At 44.5% G+C, this 25,856-nt stretch overlaps 1 protein-coding gene across 1 annotated transcript in view; it reads right to left on the reverse strand.

Moving 5' to 3' along the window:
* Positions 1–9,664: 9,664 nt before the first annotated feature.
* The window catches only part of m1ap (meiosis 1 associated protein), a 52,051-nt gene continuing 35,859 nt past the window's right edge, over positions 9,665–25,856 (reverse strand). The window contains exons 7-9 of the mRNA XM_067977661.1: positions 22,659–22,865; positions 21,243–21,407; positions 9,665–11,378 (exon numbers count right to left, since the gene is read on the reverse strand). Coding sequence (XP_067833762.1) covers positions 11,208–11,378; positions 21,243–21,407; positions 22,659–22,865 — 543 coding nt within the window. The 3' untranslated portion in view covers positions 9,665–11,207. The remainder of the gene's footprint in view (positions 11,379–21,242; positions 21,408–22,658; positions 22,866–25,856) is intronic.

Genomic DNA, 25,856 nt, shown 5'->3' on the forward strand with positions numbered 1-25,856 from the left:
TGGAGGTGGTGCAGAGAACGGTCACAGCACTGATCCCCCGCGTCAACAGGGTGAGTCATGAAGATGAGCGAGAAAAACTTGGATTCTTTGGTCTTAAAAGGAAGGGAATGAGAAGGAACTTTAGAGGTATATAAGTTACTAAATGGAATAGAAAAATAAATCCGGAGCAGTAATTTAAGTCAAAGCACAAATGCAGGATAGGCTTAAATTAATAAATTGTTTAATAGGTTTAAATTAATAAATGGCTGAGTCCAGCACGTGAATGCAAAAGACAAGGCTGAAGCGTTTGCAACCATCTTCAGCCAGAAGTGACGAGTGAATGATCCATCTCGGCCTCCTCCCGATATCCCCACCATCACAGAAGCCAGTCTTCAGCCAATTCGATTCACTCCACGTGATATCAAGAAATGGCTGAGTGCACTGGATACAGCAAAGGCAATGGGCCCCGACAATATCCCAGCTGTAGTGCTGAAGACTTGTGCTCCAGAACTAGCTGCGCCTCTAGCCAAGCTGTTCCAGTACAACTACAACGCTGGCATCTACCCGGCAATATGAAAAATTGCCCAGGTATGTCCTGTCCACAAAAAGCAGGACAAATCCAATCCGGACAATTACTGCCCCATCAGTCTACTCTCAATCATCAACAAAGTGATGGAAGGTGTCGTTGACAGTGCTATCAAGCGGCACTTACTCACCAATAACCTGCTCACCGATGCTCAGGTTGGGTTCCGCCAGGACCACTCGGCTCCAGACCTCATTACAGCCTTGGTCCAAACATGGACAAAAGAGCTGAATTCCAGAGGTGAGGTGAGAGTGACTGCCCTTGACATCAAGGCAGCATTTGACTGAGTGTGGCACCAAGGAGCCCTAGTAAAATTGAAGTCAATGGGAATCAGGGGGAAAACTCTCCAGTGGCTGGAGTCATACCTAGCACAAAGGAAGATGGTTGTGGCTGTTGGAGGCCAATCATCTCAGCTCCAGGGCATTGCTGCAGGAGTTCCTCAGGGCATCTTCAACTGCTTCATCAATGACCTTCCCTCCATCATAAGGTCAGAAATGGGGATGTTCGCTGATGATTGCACAGTGTTCAGTTCCATTCGCAACCCCTCAAGTAATGAAGCAGTCCGAGCCCACATGCAGCGAGACCTGGACAACATCCAGGCTTGGGCTCATAAGTGGCAAGTAACATTCGTGCCAGACAAGTGCCAGGCAATGACCATCTCCAACAAGAGACAGTCTAACCACCTCCCCTTGACATTCAACGGCATTACCATCACCGAATCCCCCACCATCAACATCCTAGGGATCACCATTGACCAGAATCTTAACTGGACCAGCCATATAAATACTGTGGCGACAAGAGCAGGTCAGAGGCTGGGTATTCTGCGGTGAGTGACTCACCTCCTGACTCCCCAAAGCCTTTCCACCATCTACAAGGCACAAGTCAGGAGTGTGATGGAATACTCTCCACTTGCCTGGATGAGTGCAGCTCCAACAACACTCAAGAAGCTCGCCACCATCCAGGACAAAGCAGCCCATTTGATTAGCACCCCATCCACCACCCTAAACATTCACTCCCTTTACCACCGGCGAACAGTGGCTGCAATATGTACCATCCACAGGATGCACTGCAGCAACTCGCCAAGGGTTCTTCAACAGCACCTCCCAAACCCGCGACCTCTATCGCCTGGAAGGACAAGAGCAACAGGTACATGGGAACAACACCACCTGCACGTTCCCCTCCAAGTCACACACCACCCCGACTTGGAAATATATCACCATTCCTTCATCGTAGCTGGGTCAAAATCCTGGAACTCTGTTCCTAACTGAGATAGATAGCTTTTTGGCAACCAAAGATATTAAGGGATATGGGCCAAAGGCAGGTATATGGAGTTAGATCACAGATCAGCCATGATCTTATCAAATGGCGGAGCAGGCACGAGGGGCTGAATGGCCTACTCCTGTTCCTATGTTCCTAACAGCACTGTGGGAGAACCTTCACCGCACGGACTGCAGCGGTTCAAGAAGGCGGCTCACCACCACCTTCTCAAGGGCAATTAGGGATGGGCAATAAATGCCGGCCTCGCCAGCGACGCCCACATCCCATGAAAGAATAAAAAATAAATAACTGACATATTCTAGACTGATGTCGAGTAACACGTCTTCATACAAAGAGTGCCTGGGATGGTATTCTGGGTCGGGCAGGGTAGGTAGGATAGTGAAGACAAAAGCTCTGGAATCATTCAAGAGGCAGACAGAGGCGGAGATGGGGGGACTGTAGGTTTCAATGGGAGGATGAGTTGCATGGGGCAAATCTAATGTGTTGAGTTTTGTGGAGGTTTTGGAAGGTGGGGAGGTGAACTAACTAAACAAAGCAGTTTAGGAAGGGAATTTCGGAGCTCAGAGACTTAGTGGCTGAAGTCTAACTTGCTCTGCAAATATTTTTTCAATGAATGTTTCATCACATGGCCTCCTGCCTCCAACCGCCCCTCCATATCTCTCCGTCTTTAATATTTTTATAACTAATAAAAAAGTGTTCAAAGAAAATAAAACAATATACAATTTTTTTATGCTCCTATGATTTTTCTCCTGAGTTGCCTGCAGTGGTGTCCTGAAGATTAATCTCCAATTCCTGGAGACTCCAGGGAAATCCTGGAGTGTTGGCGACCCCATATAAGTTTCATTGGCATCTTTCAAAGTAGAGTTTCAATTTCTTTTCTAAAGTATCTGATTTTCCAAGTAAGGTTATTACTAGAACAGATTCGGTTTTAGAAAGGACATTGTGGTGAAACTGAGCTCTAAATTAGGAACTTTGGATCTGGGTGTTTGGAAATTACTCACTCTTACTCATGATGTCAAAACAGGAAGAAAGGCATTGACAGGTCATAGGTAAAAGAGGATTAAAGGTCATATCTAGCATAAGGTTAACTACTTTTGGACACGATATTAAGTATAGTGTTGAAAAGCAATTGATAGTTTCTTGAAAGCATCAGAACCACCAACAAAGCTGCTTACACTGGAAATGTTAGGAACAAGAACAGGCCATTAGGCCTAAGAAGCCCATGCCTGCTTGATAAATCTCAATCACACCTGCCCACTTTCTTATTATCCTCTCTCTCCAGAAAAACATCTAATTGTCTCTTGACCCATTTATACTATATACTTAAATATGCTTCCTTGGTAACTCATTTCAAAAATCTCGATTGCTTTTTGGGTGAAAAAGTGTCATCTAATTTCCTTTGTTACTTCTAATTTTTAGTTTGTGTTTTGAACTTTCTACCCATAGTTAACAATTTGTCTGGTCAATCCCCTTTACAGCCTTGAAGCTTCAATTAAGTCACCTTGACCATCCTCTTTCTTTTAATTTGTTCTTGGGGGCGTCGATGATGCTGGCAAGGCCTCATTTATTGCCCGTCCCCTAGTCGCCCTGAGAAGTGAGCCTCCTTATTGAAGCACTGCAGCCCTTGTGGTGATGGTGTTAGGTAGAGAATTCCAGGATACCTAACCAGTAACGATGAAGGAATATGTCCAAGTCAAGATGGCGTATGATTTGGAGGTGATGATGCTCCCGCTACATTGCTGCTCTTGTCCTTCTTAGTGGTAGAGGCCACAGTGGAGGGGGCTGCTGTCCGACTAACCTTGGTGAGTTGCTGCAGTGCATCCCACAGTTTGTACGTGAGTGTTGTTGTGGCTGTATCCAACCATGTATTCCATGATACGCCTGACTGGAGCTTTGTAGATGGTGGATAGGCTTTGAGGGGTCAGAATGTGAGACATTTATTGCAGAATACCTCAGCCTCTTTAGGCCATAATATTTTGAAATAGCTAATCAATGTTTTGCAACATCTGACAGAAGGTGCTGTATAAGAAAGTGTCCTGCAGAAACAACTAATGCCTTTGGAAAATGCTGAGTTCTGCAGAAATGTAAGTGGGATGGAGAAATGAAGTTGAATTATCTTCAGCATGGGAAAGATTATGCTACATCAAAGCTAATTGATGTTTACCAGTGCTGATTATAAGGACACCTGCAGCAAAGAGCTGCTCTCTGTTCAGACAGGTGTGATAAGACAAGGTGTCAAACCTTGAGTCAGAAGGTTGTGGGTTCAAGTTCCACTTCAGAGGCTTCAACACATTATCTAGGCTGGCGCTTCTGTGCAGTACTGAGGGAGTGCTGGACTGTCGGAGGTGCCGCCTTTCAGATGAGACATTAAATCGAGGCGCCCTCTCAGGGAGGACGTAAAAGATCCCATTATTCGAAGAAGAGCAGGGGAGTCCTCCCGGTGTGCTGGCCAATATTTATCTCTCAACAGATTACCTGGTTATTACCTCATTGCTGTTTGTGGGTCCTTGCTGTGTGCAAATTGGCAGCCTTGTTTCCTACCCTACAACATTGACTACACTTCCAAAATACTTCATTGGCTGTGAAGCGCTTTGGGACGTCCCGAGATTGTGAAAGGCGCTGTAGAAATGCAAGTTCTTTCTTTCTTTATAAAGTTCACGGGGAAAGCTGAGTAACAAAGGAAAGTCGCAGCAGAGCTGTCGCGTAGCAGTGATATGAAAGGGTATGAAGGGAGAGAGTCTATAGCTATTCTGGGAGCTACAGCAAATTGTCCAGGAGGGTGGCTCCTCCTCCTGGACCCACAAAACCTCTGCGGAGGTCGCTGCCAGTCCCGGCCTCGGCACCGCTCCCCCTCCCCCCTTTACCGAGCACCTGCTTGCGGTGCCCCGACCGGCCAACAATCCCGAGGCCCAAGAGCGGTGAGCTGCGTCAGGACCCCTATTTGGCACCTGTAGCTGAATTGAAAATGAGGGCGGGGCCCTCAGAATTGTGGCTAGGGGCCTCTTCACTGCAGGAATGGGAGACCGGCCAGCACGCTCCCCCGGTCAGCCGCTCAAAAGGTCAAAATCGACCCCGTAGCATCAGAGGGACTGCACTGCTCTACATAGAATTTACAGCACAGAAGCAAGCCATTGGGCCCAACAGGTCCATGCCAGTGTTTATACACCACACGAGCTTCTTCCCACCCTACTTCATCTAACCCCATCAACATATCCTTCTATTCCTTTCTCCCTCATGTATTTATCTAGCTTCCGCTTGAATGCATTTTTGCAATTTGCCTCAACCACTCCATGGGGTAGCGAGTTCTAGAGTCCAACCACTCCCTGGGTAAAGAAGTTTCTTCTGAATTCTTTATTGGACTTATTTGTGACTGTCTCATATTTAGGACCCCTAGTTTTGGACTCCCCACACGTGGAAACATTTTCTCTCTGTCTATTCTATCAAACCCCTTCTTAATCTTGAAGACCTCCATTTGATCACCTTTCAGTCTTCTCTTTTCCAGAGAAAAGAGCCCCAGCCTGTTCAGGTTAGGCTTGTAGTCGGACTTGTGCCAAATCAGAAAGTTTAGGGTCATGGGTCAAAAAGACAAAATTATCTTCCCAAAAATTAAGATACATGACCCGTGCAGTGGGATCAGATTTTATTGGGTTTTCTACCTACTTAGTGTCAGGGGTTTTATTTGACCGGAGAATTTTTAAAAATTCGTTCATGGGATGTGGGCGTCGCAGGCAAGGCCAGCATTTATTGCCCATCCCTAATTGCCCTTGAAAAGGTGGTGGTGAGCCGCATTCTTGAACCGCTGCAGTCCGTGTGGTGAAGGTTCTCCTGCAGTGCTATTAAGTAGGGAGTTCCAGGATTTTGACCCAGCGACGATGAAGGAACGAAAATATATTTCCAAGTCAGGATGGTGTGTGACTTGGAGGGAAACGTGCAGGTGGTGTTGTTCCCATGTCGCTGCTGCCCTTGACCTTCTAGGTGGTAGAGGTTTGGGAGGTGCTGTCGAAGAAGCCTTGGCGAGTTGCTGCAGTGCATCCTGTGGATGGTACACACCACAGTTACAGTGCGCCGGAGGTGAAGGGAGTGAATATTTAGGGTGGTGGATGGGGTGCTTTGTCCTGGATGGTGTCGAGCTTCTTGAGTGTTGTTGGAGCTGCACTCATCCAGGCAAGTGGAGAGTATTCCATCACACTTCTGACTTGTGCCTTTTAGATGGTGGAAAGGCTTTGGGGAGTCAGGAGGTGAGTCACTCGCCGCAGAATACCCAGCCTCTGACCTGCTCTTGTAACCACAGTATTTATGTGGCTGGTCAACGGTGACCCTCAGGATGTTGATGGTGGGGGATTCGGCGATGGTAATGCCGTTGAATGTCAAGAGGAGGTGGTTAGAATCTCTCTTGTTGGAGATCGTCAATGCCTGGCACTTGTCTGGCGCGAATGTTACTTGCCACTTATCAGCCCAAGCCTGGATGTTGTCCAGGTCTTGCTGCATGCAGGCACAGACTGCTTCATTATCTGAGGGGTTGCGAATGGAACTGAACACTGTGCAATCATCAGCGAACATCCCCATTTCTGACCTTATGATGGAGGGAAGGTCATTGGTGAAGCAGCTGAAGATGGTTGGGCCCAGGACACTGCCCTGAGGAACTCCTGCAGCAATGCCCTGGAGCTGAGATGAATGGCCTCCAACAGCCACTACCATCTTCCATTGTGCTAGGTATGACTCCAGCCACTGGAAAGTTTTCCTGCTGATTCCCATTGACTTCAATTTTACTAGGGCTCCTTGGTGCCACACTCGGTCAAATGCTGCCTTGATGTCAAGGGCAGTCACTCTCACCTCACCTCTGGAATTCAGCTCTTTTGTCCATGTTTGGACCAAGGCTGTAATGAGGTCTGGAGCCGAGTGGTCCTGGCGGAACCCAAACTGAGCATCGGTGAGCAGGTTATTGGTAAGTGCCGCTTGATAGCACTGTCGATGACACCTTCCATCACTTTGCTGATGATTATTGTAAACAATTTTACAACACCAAGTTATAGTCCAGCAATTTTATTTTAAATTCACAAGCTTTTGAATTTAAAATAAAATTGCTGGACTATAACTTGGTGTTGTAAAATTGTTTACAATTGTCAACCCCAGTCCATCACCGGCATCTCCACATCATTGCTGATGATTGACAGTGGACCGATGGGGCGGTAATTGGCTGGATTGGATTTGTCCTGCTTTTTGTGGACAGGACATACCTGGGCAATTTTCCACATTGTCGAGTAGATGCCAGTGTTGTAGCTGTACCAGAATAGTTTGGCTAGAGGCATGGCTAGTTCTGGAGCACAAGTCTTCAGCACTACAGCTGGGATACCACTTGGAGTGAATCGAATTGGCTGAAGACTGGCTTCTGTGATGGTGGGGATATCGGGAGGAGGCCGAAATGGATCATCCACTCGGCACTTCTGGCTGAAGATGGTTGCAAACGCTTCAGTCTTATCTTCTGCACTCACGTGCTGGACTCCGCCATCATTGAGAATGGGGATGTTTACAGAGCCTCCTCCCCCCGTTAGTTGTTTAATTGTCCACCACCATTCACGATTGGATGTGGCAGGACTGCAGAGCTTTGATCTGATCCGTTGGTTGTGGAATCACGTAGCTCTGTCTATAGTATGTTGGTTCCGCTGTATAGCATGCATATCGTCCTGAGTTGTAGCTTCACCAGGTTGGTACCTCAATTTTAGATATGCCCGGTGCTGCTCCTGGCATGCTTTTCTACACTCCTCATTGAACCAGGGTTGATCCCCTGGCTTGTTGGTAATGGTAGAGTGAGGAATATGCCGGGCCATGAGGTTACAGATTGTGCTGGAATACAATTCTGCTGCTGCTGATGGCCCACAGCGCCTCATGGATGCCCAGTTTTGAGCTCCTAGACCTGTTCTGAATCTATCCCATTTAGCACGGTGATAGTGCCACACAACACGTTGGATGGTGTCCTCGGTGCGAAGACGGGACTTTGTCACCACGAGGTACTGTGCAGTGGTCACTCTTACCAATACTGTCATGGACAGATGCATCTGCGACAGGTAGATTGGTGAGGACGAGGTCAAGTAAGTTTTTACCTCGTGTTGGTTCGCTCACCACCTGTCGCAGGGCCAGTCTGGCAGCTATGTCCTTCAGGACTCGGCCAGCTCGGTCAGTAGTGGTGCTACCGAGCCACTCTCGGTGATGGACATTGAAGTTTCCCACTCAGAGTACATTCTGTGCCCTTGTTATCCAGAGTGCTTCCTCCAAGTGGTGCTCAACATGGAGGAAGCCTGATTCATCAGCTGAGGTAGGGCGGTAGGTGGTAATCAGCAGGAGGTTTCCTTGCCCATGTTTGACCTGATGCCATGAGATTTCATGGGGTCCAGAGTCAATGTTGAGGACTCCCAGGACCACTCCCTCCTGACTGTATATCACTGTACCGCTACCTCTGGTCGATCTGTCCTGCCAGTGGGACAGGACATACCCAGGGATGGTGATGGAAGAGTCTGGGACGTTGGCTGAAAGGTATGATTCTGAGAGTATGGCTATGTCAGGCTGTTGCTTGACTAGTCTGTGGGACAGCTCTCCCAATTTTGGTACAAGTCCCCAGATGTTAGTGAGGAGTACTTTGCAGGGTCGACTGGGCTTGGTTTGCCTTTGTCGTGTCCAATGCTGGGTGGTCCATCCGGTTTTATTCTTATTATGACTTTTGCTCGGCCATTTCAGAGGGCGATTAAAAATCATTGCTGTGGGTCTGGAGTCACATATAGGCCAGACAGGGTAAGGACAGCAAGTTTCCTTCCCTAAAGGACACAAGTGAACCAGATGGGTATTTATGACAATCCGGTAGTTTCATGGCCACCATTACTGATACTAATTTTTTTTAATTCTAGATTTTTATTTAATTAATTGAATTTAAATTCCACAGCTGCCATGGTGGGATTTGAACTCATGACTCTGGATTATTAGTCCAGGCCTATGGATTACTAGTCCAGTAAACTAGTGTGTAAACATTTGACCACTAAATTCAGAAATAGCGTCTGTCTTAAGATTTGAACCAAAAACGGCTTCTTTTCATTCTGGCCAGACTTCAAAGTTATCAGATTTTGTTTTAGGATCAATTTCTTCAGTAGAAACTCTGGGTATTGAAAGGCTGACCCTGATGAAAGGTATTTTAATAGATCTCCATGTTGCAGGACGGTACTAAATTCCAGAATACAAAGAGAGCCTTAAGAAAGATCACGAATCCCCAGAGGACGATTTCTTAGTATTCTCAGAATAGAAAAGCAAGGGCTGGGTCAGAGAAATGACACTTGGGTGAACCTCACAGAATAACTTAAGAGTTCTACTGATTTACCTCTTGAAGAATCTCAGGTACATTCAAACTGGACAGTTTTAATCAGTGTTAGAAAACGCACAGGTGTGTGTGAGCCACAATGGGGCAAAAAAAGTGACGATGACCAAGAGGGTAAAATACAGTGCAGAAGGATGATCACAGTACTGATCTCATTGTTGTTCAAGTCTTAAAGAGCACTGCTAACTTGGGCATATCAGAGTGATATGTGGAAGGAACCAAAAATGAAAAATAAAGGAAGGGGAAAAAATGGAGTGCAGTTTGCAATTTCCAAATGATTACTTGTGGCTACACTCTACATTTTAGGAACATAGGAACAGGAGTAGGCCATTCAGCCCCTCAAGCCTGTTTGCAGCAGTGCACCGTTAATTGTTAACTTTTTTTGACTCCTTTCATCAAGTTTACAGACAAAATTAGAGCTGTTCAATATCTTTTCATGTGCCACATGAATTTTATTGTAGTATACTGCTAACTATTAAAAGTAATATTGAAGTTTCACAACGATGGAAATCTCCCAGTACAATTGAAAGTCCTCATGAAACTGCGCAACAGAATATATTTTTCCTCATATTTCACAAAAAAATCCTGGAGGGAGAATGCTCCTGATATAAATTGTGTAAAAAGATTACTGACTTAACAGGAACTGAAACCAACTGATCCAAGTTAAAATTAAGAACGTAGCAAAATCTGGTAGGCTTATTACTATGCTAATAACCAGATTCTGATTTACCCAGTGTAGCCAGTAGACATGCACAAGGTATTTACTTTCTTTCTCCTAATTTTTAACCGCTGCCCTCTAATTGTACTCGCCACGTGCTCTCTTTGTATTTATTCCCCCGGGTATCTTTCTGGCTTCCCCTGTCACATGCATTGCCCCCATTAGTGAGGAGGTGACCTTACCCCAGGATTCTCCCAATTGCAATGTAGAGCCAGTCAGTGGGGAGAAGTGTGTGTGACCTGTCCCCGATGATGGCACGCTGAGATAAGGAATTCAAATTCAACTCTGTGAGTACGATCTCACAACACGTCACTCTGACTTTTATTTTTGCTAGTTGTTCCTTCCCATGTTCTTCAGTATGTTTGAAAACGCATTCGGGCAAAATAAATAACTGCATTTGGATTTGCACGCTCATGCTCCTTAATGCAGGTGAAACCACAGGGTAGTTTATGTTACGGTGCATTAGTGATTAACGTACAGGCCAAAGCTGCACTGAAGCCGTAATTAAGGATGAAGGGTTACGGGGGATAAGATTAATTTTTTAACAACTTTTTTTTGTGTTCATCAAGGTGAGCGATGTTGATAAATGGAACAATTATCATTCTGAGCACCTACATGTGTCTACATCTAGCAATCCCAGGTCCGGTATAGAACAGGTTACATGAAGAGCAATGCTCCTTCTCCTCTGTGCCAGCGAGGTGCCTCAGCCCAACCAGCAAAGCACCCATTCCGGTGCCAGCATTGCATCTTTCCAATTTTCTAAGTGAGATTGCCAATTTAGTGCCTAATTAGAGTGTTGAAGACCCATGCTCTATGGGGACTAGACTAAGACCATCCAAATTGGAGCAGGCTCGAGGGACTGAATGGCCTACTCCTGTTCCTATGTTCCTAAATTCACTTAATCTAGGACCCTTGTAGACGGCAGATAGAGAAGAATTTCATCTCATTTGGTCTGACTAGATTTAAGCTTGGGTCTCAGAAGTTATGTCAGGATCTTGCAAGGCTAAGAGCTAGGCGACAAAAATTTGACCTGTAAAGAAATCTCGGAGCATCCCACGGCTACAACAAGCAGCAGTAACTGGAAATGTAAACAGAAAAGCTCACCAGTAGCCCACTGCCAGGGAAATGTTATTCTATGTTTTCTGACCACAAAAATGAGCACACCCAGTTTCTCTGACCTGAAACCAGTGCAATATTCAACCCCTGTCTCACAACAGCTACAGGTCACAGAAAAATTACACTCTACCACTTTAACATCAGTGTGCGGGAAAACTAAAACAAAAAATGCATCAGAAGCCTGACAGAAATTCATCATCATCTGAAAACGAGGTTGTTCTATAAGAGCTTGTGTTCATCGGCAATGCAGGCCTGAAACTCTTGGGCTGATTGATGGGCTGACGGGCTAACGGGAGGGGGGCCACAGTAGCTTTTATTTTACTTTGGTATGGCCTGTTCTGTTGCTGGAGGAGAAACAAAAGGAAGAGACAATTAATAGTGTGTCACCATAACAAAACAATAACATTTCCTGTTGGCATCTACGCAATGGCTTCTCCCAATGGTTGAATTGCTAAAGCATGTGTGTAAGTAACTGAGCCATACAGCCCAGAGGCCCCAGGTTCAATTCCTAATCTGTGCTGCGTTAGCTGATCTCAGCCAAGGCAATGACTAGAGCACTACAATTAGACTCCGTGCCAATGGGCTAGGAGGAGGGAAAATGATCAGCAGCGCTATCACTATCCAGCGACTCCCTCCTGGAAAAGAAGTGTGTTCTGACATCGTGTGAGGACAAATGAGGCTTGACTCTGGTGTCATCTAATGTTAATTAGCCCGCCAACAGCAACAACAACTTGCATTCCTGTCCTGTACCTACTATGATTCTATGATACTATGATTTATATAGCACCTTCACTGCAGTAAACAGTCCCAAGGTGCTTCACAGGAGCGTCATCAGACAAAATTTGACACCGAGCCATATTAGGACAGGTGATTGGTCAAGGAGTGTTTTAAAGGAGGAGAGAGGGGTAGAGAGGCGGAGAGGTTTAGGGAGGAAATCCCAGAGCTTAAGGTCTAGGCAGCCAACGGTGGAGCGATAAAAATCACACTCACAATCTAGATTCACACATGGTACCAGAGGGATATTGGTGTCCGTGGAAACATAGATCAGCAAGAGGAGACAGGAGAAAGACTTTGTGAAGATTGTGACAAAAATCTTTTTGTTTTAGTTTTGATTTGGTGGCTGTCTCTTTTAAGTGCAGTCATAATACGAGAGCCTAAAAGCCTATTCATTCGATCAAAAATTCATGAGGACCTGGTAACTCTTCTGGATTTTAAAAAGAACTATTTTGTTCAAATCAGAGAGTCTATTTTCAAATTTCAAAACAGCTAATTGCAGTTTAAGTCCTCACAAGAAGGTTAGAAAAGACCTAAAAATAAAACAAAAGACCCATAACATGAAATGTATATCTTATTTATGGCACTAACTCAAACTTCTTTAAACGCAACTTTTTTTTGCCACAAGTGACACTTTCTTTATCTTGAAGATCAGGTCATTAATGCAAACACAAGCACGCACAAGGTATGCTGCATAACATGTCATCAAGATCTCAAATGGCTTCCTCCAGTAATTTGTTTTGCTGCAGTTGTATTTATTTTGGAACCTGTGCTAATGTCATGTTTTCCTAGCTGAGAACTTTAATTGCCATGTTAAACACACCTACAAAAATACATGTTGTTGCTTTTGCCATGGTTCATTAAAGCCGATTTGTCAGTTCTTTGTTGCTTCTTAGCTGTGAGTTGTGGAAATTCCTCCGTTGCTAATGACCAGCATCAGAAATGACTCTTTGGGGTTGATTTTAACCATCTGAAATCGGCATTAACAGTAACGGCCTCAAAATGGAGTTGGCAGACCTACCGCCCCATTAATGGCGATGATTGGCCCATCGCCACTGAAGGGCCTGCCTGTTTCAGGTGGAAGGCCCCTTTTAATATGCAAATTTGGGGAACTATAAGACATATAATGCCCCAATTGCCATTTTCGGATAGAACTGGTCAGAGTATGCGCCGTGCACTCTCCAATCAGTTTCGCTGGTGATAGAGCCGGAGAGGCCATGAAAAGATTTAAATTATGTTTGAGGAGTAGGAAGGGCAGGAGTGCTCTTCCAGCCCTTGCAAAAATAATCAGGGTTGCTGCCATACCGGTTCTCCCCCCCACCCCCCCAACATCCCCTATCGATCAGGACCTCACCCGAAACTTACCTTGCTGCCGGGCCAGGGTCGTCCACAATTACGCTGCCGAGTTGCACCGGGACGGCTGTTTTGCGCCCGTCAGCTCGCTGGTTCTATTCGAATGGGACCCGGGGCTCAAAATGGCTCTTCACTGCGGGAACGGGTGGGTTGCTGGCTCCCTCCGCTGGTCGGCCGCCCAAACGTTAAAATCGACCCCTCCTTCGAGTTTTTTTTCAACTTTTTTACAGTGCCATATAATCTCTAATATTTTTTTAAAATCTTACATCTGTGCATGTTGCTGCCATTTTCTTCCCATTATGAATTGCTATGTCCCCATTTATATTGGGAATTGCCCATGTAAAACTTGTCAGGCTTTAATTACATCCTCCTGCCAGTGGTGTTGCAATGCCACTACTGGCAGGAGAGTGTAATTACAGCCTGACAAGTTTACATAGGTAGTTACCATTATAAATGCTGATCAAGGAATCTATAATGGAAATACAAAAATAAAGACAGAATGTGTGACTTAAAATAAGGCCTGAATTACATCTGTGTGCCTTGGTCCAATTATCCCACGCCCTCTAACCCTGCTTTACCTGAAGAGTACACTTGTTCATAACTCAACATCATGGGTGCTCACCTCATTGTAATAAAAATGTACTCTTTTCCATTCAATTTTTTTTGTCTCCCCTCCCTCCTCTCCTGAAAGCCCAGAATCCACCAGACTAGCTGAGATCTGCCATCTCACCACAGACTGAGGATCAAATCTGGGATCTTCCTGTTTCACATAGCTTTGTTCCACACTGGACAGTGTACCTACCAGATGCTTGTGAATGTCCTGGGTTTATTGAAGTTGCTTTGAATATTCCAACTTCCTCCCCAGTGCTGACATTCCAATTCCCACCCTACCCCCGGGATGCAGAAGTTCAAAATGTAGCTCATTTTTGTTACTGCTCAATATATGTACATACCAAAGTTAATAAGAAAACGTAAGAGGAAATTTCAATGGTGACAGGAAAATTGTGCCAGAATTATTTTGCTCCCCATACTGTGATCAAAGACCACAATATTTTAATTTGTGCTTTGGCATCCACACCAAGACACTGTGTGATTTTGTGTTCCTGGGATGCTCCAAAGGCTACCTTGTCCAGCAGTGCTATTTTGCACTTCCAGTTAAATATTAATTATGTAATGATTTGCAAAGCAAAAGAGACTGGATCACAATGAAGTCTATAGTGTGATCTGTGGTAGAGGAAGTATACCATGCAATACACCATGGTATTTCTTTTCTTTGGCCAGGTAGGTATCTGACACACACATAAACACATCATTCTGTTTAACGGTTTACCAATCAGGCTCGTGGGAAATCCACACAGGTAGAGTTTCTGTTTGCCTAATACAAGGGTAGAAATTACACTAGGTACTGTTCTTGTATGCATGCTTAATGCACTTGTGTGAATCTTAATGCACTGGAACTCTCTCACCCAAAAGGCTGTGGATGCTGGGACAGTTGGAGCTTTCGAGACTGAGACAGATGGATTTTTGTTGGGTAAGGGATGTTGGAGCAAAGGTGGGAAAATGGAGCTGAGGTGCAGATCAGCCATGATCTAATTGAATGGTGGAGCAGGCCCCAGTGGCTGAATGGCCTACTCCTGTTCCTAATATTACTATGTTACGAAATTCCTCTCTGCACTAACTTAATGCAAGCATTAACCATTTAAATAATTTCTCTCCCAGTAGGGAAACAAAGCCTAGAAAGCCTCACCAAAGAGTTGGCAAGAGCCACACTTAGGGATCCCCAAGTGTATGCAATATATTGCTGGAGTACAACTAGCAGCTTTCGTGCACGGAACATTGGTGAGCTTTCCACTCACTGCAGACAGCACCACACTGCACGAGTGGGATGCGTTCCAGCTCCCGTTGACAGGTCTACTCCTATTGAGCCAGGTTAGCTGGTCAAACATTAACTGTTCCATGAATTACCACAGACCTTTCTGATTCAGGATTACTGGGGGTGAAATTGGTTTTCGCCAGTAGCGTGAAATGGGCTCAGTGAATCAGCAGTCCATTTTACACTGCGCCCAAATTTCTTTTTCATTGACGTTCATTGAGCACAGTGCATAACAAGCTGCTGATTCCCTATGAGACCGTTTCGTGCTACCAGCAAAGACGAATCTAGCACAGAACGTTGACTTGATTTCAATATCCGAATGCCAAGCACGTAAATTGTGGGGGCACCTCGATCTTAAAGACCTTGCTTATATTTTCCCAAGCAGGATAGTCACTCAATGGTTACTGGACGACTGACAGGCAGTGATTGGAGCCCTCTGTAGATGGAAAGCAGGTACCAGGAGCTGCATGGTGATCAGCATCCATTGCCACCATCCTCCTGACCATACCATGGCTGCACACCATATCCAGTTGGAGGCATGAAGTTTCAACAGCAACTGATCACCTCTCTGCAACCCTATTGTAGTAGATAACAAATTCTGAATATACAAGTGCATGTTTTCATTTCCAGCCTGCTGGCATTGCAAGTTACAGAATTTTCTCATCAGCTATACAATGTACATCTGTTTTCAGTAATGATGGAAGGGCCTACGCAGCGTTTTTCAAAGTTTTGGTGCCTTGATGTTCTGAACATCCAAGTTCAAAAGAAAAGAGGTGCTGATCAATTATCTGATCCTGGTTGAATAAAAATTTCAGAGACTGGTAACTTGCCAGCTATAATGTGCACAATAAATAGAAATTACAATATGGAAACAGGCCATTCGACCCACCCAGTCCGTGTTGGTGTTTATCCTCCACATGAGGAGTAGTCCCAATCCCGTGTGACTGCTCCGTTTCCATATCCCTTTATCACTCAATTCATAATAGTTTCTGACTTTCTAAATCCAAATTAAGTGTACTGTATTGCCAAAGAATCATGTGGGGGGAGAAGAGATTGAGAGGAGACTAGATCACACAAGGATGAGGGGTTACAGTTATAAACAGAGACTTGAGAAGTTAGGGAATTCTTCACTAGAATTTAGCAGGTTAAAGGTTGACCAGATGGAGGTCTTTAAGATTATGAAGAGTTATGATAATGTAAATAGTGATAGATCGTTTCCACTGGTCAGTGAGATGGTAGCAAGAGAAGACAGATTGAAGATAATCACAAGAAGTATTAAAAGGGAAGTTAGAAAAAGTCCTGAACAATATTTATCTCTCAACCAACTAAAACAGATTATCTAGTCATTACCTCAATGTGGGACCTGGCTGTGCGCAAACTGGCTGCTGCATTTCCTCTATTGCAACAGTGACTACGCTCCAAAAGTAGTTAATTGGCTCTGCAGCGCTTTGGAACATCCAGAGGTCGTGAATGACGCTACAGAAATTATGCAGAGGGTGGTTAGAATGTGAAATTCTCTGCCATAAATTTTTGTTGGAGCAAGACTCAAAATTCCTTGAAAAGTGATTTAAATAGTTGGTGAAAATAGAGGAGCGAGCAGGGAAGTGAGATTAGACTAGGTGGCTCATGTGGAGAAAAATGCTGACTCGATGGTGCAACATTTCACGATTCTAAATACACTTTAGCAATTTACTATTAAAAAGGACTCTGTGGTGCAACATTTCACGATTCTAAATACACGTAGCAATTTACTATTAAAAAGGATTTCTTTGTGAGATACTGCCCTAGAAAATCAATTGCACAGTGTCCGTTTCTCACTGGAAAAACGGTCACTGAAAGGTCCGATGTGGCCTGCGGAGTGCGCTTGCTCAGTCCGCGCCAGAAGTGCACTGCCCGCCATATTGGCTAGGGCGCCCTGTACTCCTTTATGGGTGGTTAGAACTATTGCCTATGCAAATCGGGGGGGAGGGGGCCTAATGCCTGTTTCAGGCCCCCTTTACCACACTGGATCACGACTGACCACAGCACATGCCATGTGTGATGCGGTCAGTTTTTTAGGGGCCACCGGAGGCTGCAACCAAAATGATATGTACAAAATTAGTACACAGTGGTGCTCCTCCTGGCTTCATATTAAACTGCGCGCTGCTGTCGGTCTGCGCTCGCCCGCTCCCCTCCCCGCCACACCCTGCTCCCTATTGCCTCTCCTGGATTTACCTGCTGCCCTCGACCAGTCTTCCAAACAGCCGATCTCTCTCACTCCCCCCGTGACCGGCGAGCTGCCTCTCGGGCGGTACCTGATGCACGCAGCTCGCCGGTAGTATACAAATGAGGCCGGCGGACCAATTTCCAAAGAAGCCACTGGCTTCTTTAGGCGCAACAACTCAGCATAGAATCATTGAAAGGGTACAGCACAAAAGGAGGCCATTCGACCCATCGAGTCCGCGCCGGCTCTATGCAAGAGCAATCCAGCTAGTCCCACTCCCCCGCCCTTTCCCTGTAGCCCTGCAAATTTTTTCCTTTCAAGTACTTATCTGCTCTGTACTAAGCAGTGTAGGAGAACGAATCTGGTTTAATGCATTGTGCCAATGTGCTGCCTTTTAATTTTAATTTTAATTTGTATTTAGGTGGTTCTATGTTCAAACACGATTTATGCTTCAGTTCCCTTCATTGCCATTCCTTCCAGCACATAAGCAAAAATACTCGGTGTGAATATTTAAAAGTTCATATTAAGGTACTTTATGTTATTGATTACAATATTTTTCTTACTTCCATTGATTACCAATGATTTATAGTCAGTGTTTTTTAAAATTCTCATCCTTGTTTTCAAATCCCTCCATGGCCTCGCCCCTCCCTATCTCTGTAAACCTCCTCCAACCCTACAACCCCTCCGAGATCTCTGCGCTCCTCCAATTCTGGCCTCTTGCACATCTCCGATTTTAATCGCTCCACCATTGGCGGCCGTGCCCTCAGCCGTCTCGGCCCTAAGCTCTGGGATTACCTCCCTAAACCTCTCCGCCTCTCTCTTCTCCTTTAAGTCGCTCCTTAAAACCTACCTCTTTGACCAAGCTTTTGGTCACCTGTCTCACTATTTCCTTAAGTGGCTCGGTGTCAAATTTTGCCTGATAACGCCCCTGTGAAGCATCTGGGGATATTTTACTACATTAAAGGCGCTATGTAAATGCAAGTTATTGTTGTTATAAAATTTGCTTCCCCCCCCAACCCCCCCCCCCTCCGCCCTGTCCTGAAAACACTGCAAGTTGGAGTAAGACTCCATGGATGCTGGGAGCTGTGCTTCACATGCAAGCTGAAACAATGAGCAGTCTATTCAATTGTGATGGGCATCACAACCGAGCTGATCTAACGCTCACCTAACACCCACAAGTGTGCACTTTCCAGCAGTTACACAGCTGGATAGCAATCAGGATGCCGGGGCCGTCAAAGCCAATTCTCACATCCCAACTGCTGGCTCAGCCGAGATCAGTTAACTCAGTGCAGACCAGGGGCTGATCTTGAGAAATTCCTGGTCCCATGGCTTAGTACGATGCAATTTCATTATCAGTGTTAGTATAAATATTGTCTAACTAACATAGAATCGTAGAATGATACAGCAGAGAAGGAAGCCATTCGGCCTATCATGTCCGTAAAAGAGCTATCCAATTAGTCCCATTCCCCTGCTCTTTCCCCATAGCCCTGCAATTTTCTCCCCTTTAAGTATTTATCTAATTCCCTTTTGAAAGTTACTACTGAATCTGCTTCCACCGCCCTTTCAGGCAGTGCATTCCAGATCATAACAACTTGCTGCAAAAATTTTTTTTCCTTCATCTCACCTTTGGCTCTTTTGCCAATTACCTTAAATCTGTGCCTCTGGTCATCGACCCTTCTGCCACTGGAAACAGTTTCTCCTTATTTACTCTATCAAAACCCTTCATAATTTTGAACACCTCTATCAAATGTCCCCTTAACCTTCTCTGCACTAAGGAAAACATCCTCAGTTTCTCTAATCTCTCCACGTAACTGAAGTCTTTCATCCCTGGTACCATTCTGGTAAATCTCCTCTGCATCCTCTCTAAGGCCTTGTCATCCTTCCTAAAGTGTGGTGCTCAGAATTGGCCACAATACTCCAGCTGGCGCCTAATCAATGTTTTCTAAAGATTAAAGCAAAGCAAAGATTAAAGCAAGAAGTTAGCATAACTTCTTTGCTTTTGTACTCTATGCCTCTATTTATAACGGGTCATTGACTGTCTTCCTTATCTCTCTCTCTCTCTTTTTTTTTGGGGGGTTGTATATTCAGTGGCCTTTTAGATGACACCTTTCTGTCTGCTCACTGTGATTGCCTTGGCAACGGGCAGTAATCACCAGGCTTTGTTATGTGATCTTAAAATGCGAAGGATTCGAAATTGTCATTTCCACACCGCCTGAGGAAGGGGAAAGCCCCCAAAAGCTTGTGGGATTAAAAATAAAATCGTTGGACTATAACTTGGTGTTGTAAAATTGTTTACAATCTATTTATAAAGCCAAGGATCCCATATGCCTTTTTGACAGCTTTCTCAACTTGTCCAGCCACCTGTACATACACCCACCCAGGTCTCTCTGTTCCTGAACCCCCTTTAAAATTGTACCATTTAGTTTAAATTGCCTCTCCTCATTCTTCCTACCAAAAATGAATAAATTCACACTTCTCTGCGATAAATTTCATCTGCCATGTGTCTGTCCATTTCACCAGTCTGTCTCTGTCCTCCTGAAGCCTGTTCCTATCCTCCACACTGTTTACTACATTTCTGGGTTCCGTGTCATCTGAAAACTTTGAAATTATGCCCTGTATGTCCAAGTCCAGTTCATTAATATATATAAAAAAAAAACAGGGGTCCTAAAACTGACCCCTGGGGAACACCATTGTATAATTCCCTCCAGTCTGAAAAACAATCGTTCACCACCAAGGTTCTGCTCTCTGTCCCTTAACCAATTTCATATCCATACCCCTTTAATCCCATGGGCTTCAATTCTGCTAACATACTTTTTTTTTGGTCAAAAAATTACAAACAAGAAAGATTTTGATATCTATCAATGATATCTTATTTTGATATCTTTAAATAGCTGATCCTGCCTGAATGTAAATTTCCCCTATTTTGACTATCTGATGCTGACACTGTTAATGGTTAATCTTTCCATGATGAGAATGTGTGCTATTTGAAAGCACATACCCGTGTACATTTGCATTGATCCTGCATCTTGAACAAATGCTGCTCATTCATCCGAGGAAAGTAAAGAAGTGGCTGAGAAAACATCTATGGTCCGGCTGTAAATAGGGTAAATAGGGAGAAACTATTTCCTCTGGTGGGAGAGTCCAAAACATGGGGGCATAACCTTAGAATTAGAGCTAGGCCATTCAGGAGTGATGTCAGGAAGCACTTCTTTACACAAAAGGTAGTGAAAATCTAGAACTCTCTACCCAAAAAGCTGTTAAGGCTAGGTCAATTGAAACTCCATCTAACCGCCTTGGTTCCATAACCCTTAATACCCTTCCCCAACAAAAATCTATCAATCTCAGTTTTGAAATTGGCCCCCAGACTCAACAGCTTTTTGGGGGAGAGAGTTCCAGATTTCCACTACCCTTTGTGTGAAGAAGTGCTGCCTGACATCACCCCTGAACGGCCTAGCTCTAATTTTAAGGTTATGTCCCCTTGTTCTGGACTCCCCCCACCAGTGGAAATAGTTTCTCTCTATCAACCCTATCAATTCCTTCAATCATCTTAAACACCTCAATTAGATCACCCCATGGGGGATGTCATGGCTGAGCCTGATTCTGTCTTTATCAGATATCCACACACGTGCACTTTCCTGCATGAGTCTTTGAGTGGTGAGCAGATGTGGGAAGCCTAGGTAAGTTTCTTCCCCTTCCTTAGCACTACGGCCAATTATAGTGTCCCAACTGCTACCCAAGCTGAGATCAGCTAGCTCAGCACAGAGCACAAATGGAACCTGCGACATACCTGGCCTGTATAGCTCTGATCCACACTAGGCAATGAACTCATCAAATGGGCCATTATGGAGCATTGCTGTGTTTTTAAACTAACAAAACTGAGAATATCCCTTCTAAAGGAGAAAATACTATCCAAGACGTTTTCTTTCCATTATTTTGGGCAGGTGTGCTTTAGCCAGGCTAATACTCCCCTATAAATCAGATCACTAATAAAGTGAAGATAAATACCTGTCTATGTAGTTGTTCAGGATGATGCTGTTCTTTACGCTGTACTTGCTTTGGTTGCTGACGATAAGGAGTTCTAACCAAAGTCCCTCTGAGATGCCTGTACAGATTACTTTTCAGACTCAGTGGGTTATATGTAGATTCTACATCTAGCCCATCCAATATGTCCTACAAAAATGCAAAATGAAAGCTTTAGTTTGTTGTTTTTAGCCCTAATTTTCTTCCCTCATCTCTTGCTGGGGAAAAGTTACACAGATGCCAGCCACCATCATATATCTCAGCCAAGTGCCTTTTCACATGTGAGCCTTGGCAGGCTAATTGACTGTGGCAGGACATCACACAATCAAGCCTCATCATGCTTTCACCTGATGTCCACATGCACACTTCCAGGAAGGGTCGTTTATCGATTTCCCTCTCCTCCCCACCCCCAATGCAATGATAATGAAGTGAATTACAGTGCTCCTACCACCACCTTAAATGAGATAAACTAACTCAGCATTGACTGGGGATTGAACTCGGGACCTTCCTGGTTTGTGTGCAATCAGATGAAGCATTCTTGGGCCCGTGGGCACCTATAACATTCGGGACTCTCTGCACCCCTCTGCAGAAGCCCTCTCCACCAACCCCCAATTTATTGAAACATAAAGGTGTGGTAAAATGCAGGAAGAAATTGGTCTGTAGAATGTTTACACACTGCATTAATAATGAAGCAGATCATATCATAACATACTACTTAAATCAAACTGCTTAATTTTGTATTGATATTGTAACAAATCCACCGACTCCGCCTCGTCCCCTTCTGACAGTATCTTTAAATGCTGGAACCTTTTGATTCTGCAGTTGTATGCAGTTTTTCTGTGTTATGGTGAGTTTTAAAATACTGAGGGGGCTAGACAGGGTAGATGCTGAGAGACTGTTTCCCCTGGCTGGAGAGTCCAGAACTAGGGGGTCATAGTCTCAAGATGAGGGGTCGGCCATTTAGGTCTGAGATAAGGAGGAATTTCTTCATTCAGAGGGTTGTGAATCTTTGGAATTCTCTACCCCAGAGGGCTGTCGTTGAACACATTCAAAACTGAGATCGATAGATTTTTGGACACTAAGGGAATCAAGGGATATGAGGATCGGGTGGGAAAGTGGAGTTGAGGTAGAAGATCAGTCATGATCTTACTGAATGGTGCAGCAGGCTTGAGGGGCCGTACGGCCTACCCCTGCTCCTATTTCTTAAGTTCTTCTGCTACTTGGCTCCCCCTATTTGCACAGGGCCCCTGTCTATATGGCTCAGCTACTCAGTGAAAAAACTCGCTGAGTCATCGGGAGAGATTTCTGCAAATTCTATTTGTATGGATGAAGTTAGCTCACTTTACTACATTACCATCTCTCTGTCCCCAGTCCATACGGACGACCAGCGCACTCACTCACCTCTATTTTACTTAGAGCTGTTTCCGGTGGATCATCAGATCTATAAGGAAGGTCGCAGGGTAAAAGGAGTTCTTGGACCGCTACAGGCTTCACCAGAAGCGTCATTGTTGTGGAAGGCAGTATGACGTAATAGGAGTCAACGTGAACTGACCAAGTGGGTCCCATGACCTGAGGTTCAGAACGAACTAGAAGCATCCAGTCTCGTTTCTATAAAATGAAATAGAAAAGAAAGGACTTGCAATTATATATTTTATAACCGAACGACGTCCCAAAGCACTTTGCAATCAACAAAATACTTTTTGAAGTGTAGTCACTGTTGTAATGTAGGAAATGCGGTAGTCAATTTGCGCACAGCACAAACAGAAATGTCATGATGACCAGATAATCTGTTTTAGGGATGTTGGTTGAGGGATAAGTATTGGCCAGGACACCGGGGAGAACCCCCCTGCTCTTCTTGGAGAAAAGGGCTGCGGGATCTTTTAAGTCCACCTGGGAGGGAAGACGGGCTCTCGGTTTAACGTCTCGTCCAAAATACGGCACCTCCGATAGTGCAGCACTCCCTCGGTACTTGCATGGGAGTGTCATCCTGGATTATATGCTCAAATCTCTGGAATGGGGCCAGAACCCATGACCTTCTGACTCAGAAGTGAAAGTGCTACCCACTGAGCCACAGCTGAATAACTGCAGACTTGTAGTTAGTTCAACATTTCCAAGATACACTAACAATATTACTTATCACTAATTCAGTGTTGTTCAATAGAAATTGCTGTCTAGCCACAGGTGTGGCTATAGCGACACCGTTTTAGCCACGTGCATTAATTTTAGTAGAAAACATCTTGAACACAATCCAGGTAAATGTACTTCACCTGTGTATATTTACTGAACAAACATCTACCACCTTTCAGTGCGAAACTTTTCAGCCTTTCTCTTTTACCAAAGTTTGGAATTCTGGCACGTTGAAAAGAGCGGGAGGGAAGGCAAGGTAACAAAATAAGCAGGAAGTATTGATTAGATGATCCTAAGCATTGGATTTTAAAAGGCTGTCAATTGTAGAGGAAGAGAAAACTGATGGATGGAAGGAGTTCCATAATTTTCATCTCCTGGGAAAGAATGAGTTAGCGTAGGAGATGATACCCGCACTGACTTTTCCACTAAAATTATTAGTAGCAGGAATTTCACACACTATCTTGTATCACAATGCTGCAGTAAATGTCTTCTGTCACATGAGGTCGTCAGTAAGCTACAGATTATAATAAAACTCCCTCTAGTGGCACACTGTGGCATTTCAATTTACTCCATAGATCAGGGGTTAAATTCCCTATTTCTGGAGTTATTGGGGTAGATCTTGAATTCGTGCGAGGTCAGAGTGGGAGTGGGATGAGGAATTAAATTAAATAGAATTACACAGAATGTACAACACAGAAACAGGCCATTCGGCCTAACTGGTCCATGCTGGTTGTTTATGCTCCACACGAGCCTCCTCCCTCCCTACTTCATCTAACCCTATCAGCAAAACCTTCTATTCCTTTCTTCGAACTATAGATCATAACCACTGCTCCCATTTTCTCAGACAGCAGGTACGGGTAATAGTTCTTCTGTAACCATTCACATCTCATCTGGACCCATATTTTGTTTCTTTTCTTGTTTACCACCCCCCTTTGCCTTGCATCATCGTCCCTTTTGTCATTTAATCACTCCTGCCCTCCACCCTATCACAGACCTTTCCCCTTTGTTCTTTCCTCCCCCGCCACCCCCCTCTTTTTCCCTGGCTCTGCACCTGCTTAAAAACTGTTAATTTTCTAACTTCTTCCATTTTTGATGAAAAGTTATCGATCTGTTTCTCTCTCCACAGATGCTGCCTGATCTTGAGTATTTCCAGCATTTTCTGTTTTCATTTCAGATTTCCAGCATCTGCAATATTTTGCTTTTGTTTAAATAATTAACAGGCATTGGCGCAACCCAGATGCGGTTCTAAAGCTCCACTGGGTGATAATTTAATCCCTGTGTTGCTCAGGCTAGTAACAAAAATAAATGAATAAATTTGCACAGAGTAAGTGCCTTAACAGTCTAATAATTGTGATAAAGGCAGCTGTGGCCACTGAAACAGTTGTTCAAAGCAGAGGAACAATAACACCAACAACAATTTGCATTTATACAACACATTTAATGTAGTAAAACGTCCCAAGGCGCTTCACAGGAGTATTTTCAAACAAAATTTGACACTGAACCACATAAGGAGATATTAGGACAGGTGACCAGAAGCTTGGTCGAAGAGGTTTTAAGCAGCATCTTAAAGGAGGAGAGAGAGGTAGTGAGGCAGTGAGGTTTATAGAATTGTTAAAATACAGAAGGATGCCATTCGGCCCATCGAGCCTGTGCTGGCTCTTTGTAGAAGCAATCCGGTTAGTCCCATTCCACCGCTCTTTCCCCGTAGCCCAGCAATATTTTTCTCTTCAAATATTTATCCAATTCCTTTTTGAAAACCACGATTGAATCTGCATCCACCGCCCTTTCAGGCAGCGCATTCCAGATTATAACTACTCGCTGCGTAAAACAGTTTTTCCTCATGTCGCCTTTTGCCAATCACTTTCAGCCAATGGGAACAATTTCTCTTTATTTACTTTATCTAAACCGGTCATGATTTTAAACACTTCTATCAAATCTCCTCTCAACCTTCTCTGCTCTAAGGAGAAAAACCCCAGCTCCTCCAGTCTATCCACGTAACTAAAGTCCCTCATCCCTGGAATCATTCAGTAAATCTTTTCTGCACCCTCTCTAAGGCCTTCACATCCTTCCTAACGTGCGGTGCCCAGAGTTGGACACAATGCTCCAGTTGTGGCCGAAGCAGTGTTTTATAAAAGTTCAACATAACTTCCTTGCTTTTGCACTCTATGCCTCTATTTATAAAGCCCAGGATCCCATGTTTTTTTAACCGCTTTCTCAACCTGTCCTGCCACCTTCAAAGATTTGTGCACATATACCCCCAGGTATCTCTGTTCCTGCACCCCCTCTAGAATTGTACTATTTAGTTTATATTGCCCCTCCTTGTTCTTCCTGCCAAAATGTATCACTTTGTTTAGGGAGGGAATTCCAGAGCTTATGGCCTAGACAGCTGGAGGCAAGGCTGCTAATGGTGGACCAATTAAAATCGGGAAGAGGTCAGAATCAGAGGGATTATGACTTCTAAATGTATAAGGA

The sequence above is a fragment of the Heptranchias perlo genome, chromosome 1 (genome assembly GCF_035084215.1).
Source record: "Heptranchias perlo isolate sHepPer1 chromosome 1, sHepPer1.hap1, whole genome shotgun sequence".
In the NCBI taxonomy this organism is placed as follows: Eukaryota; Metazoa; Chordata; class Chondrichthyes; order Hexanchiformes; family Hexanchidae; genus Heptranchias; species Heptranchias perlo.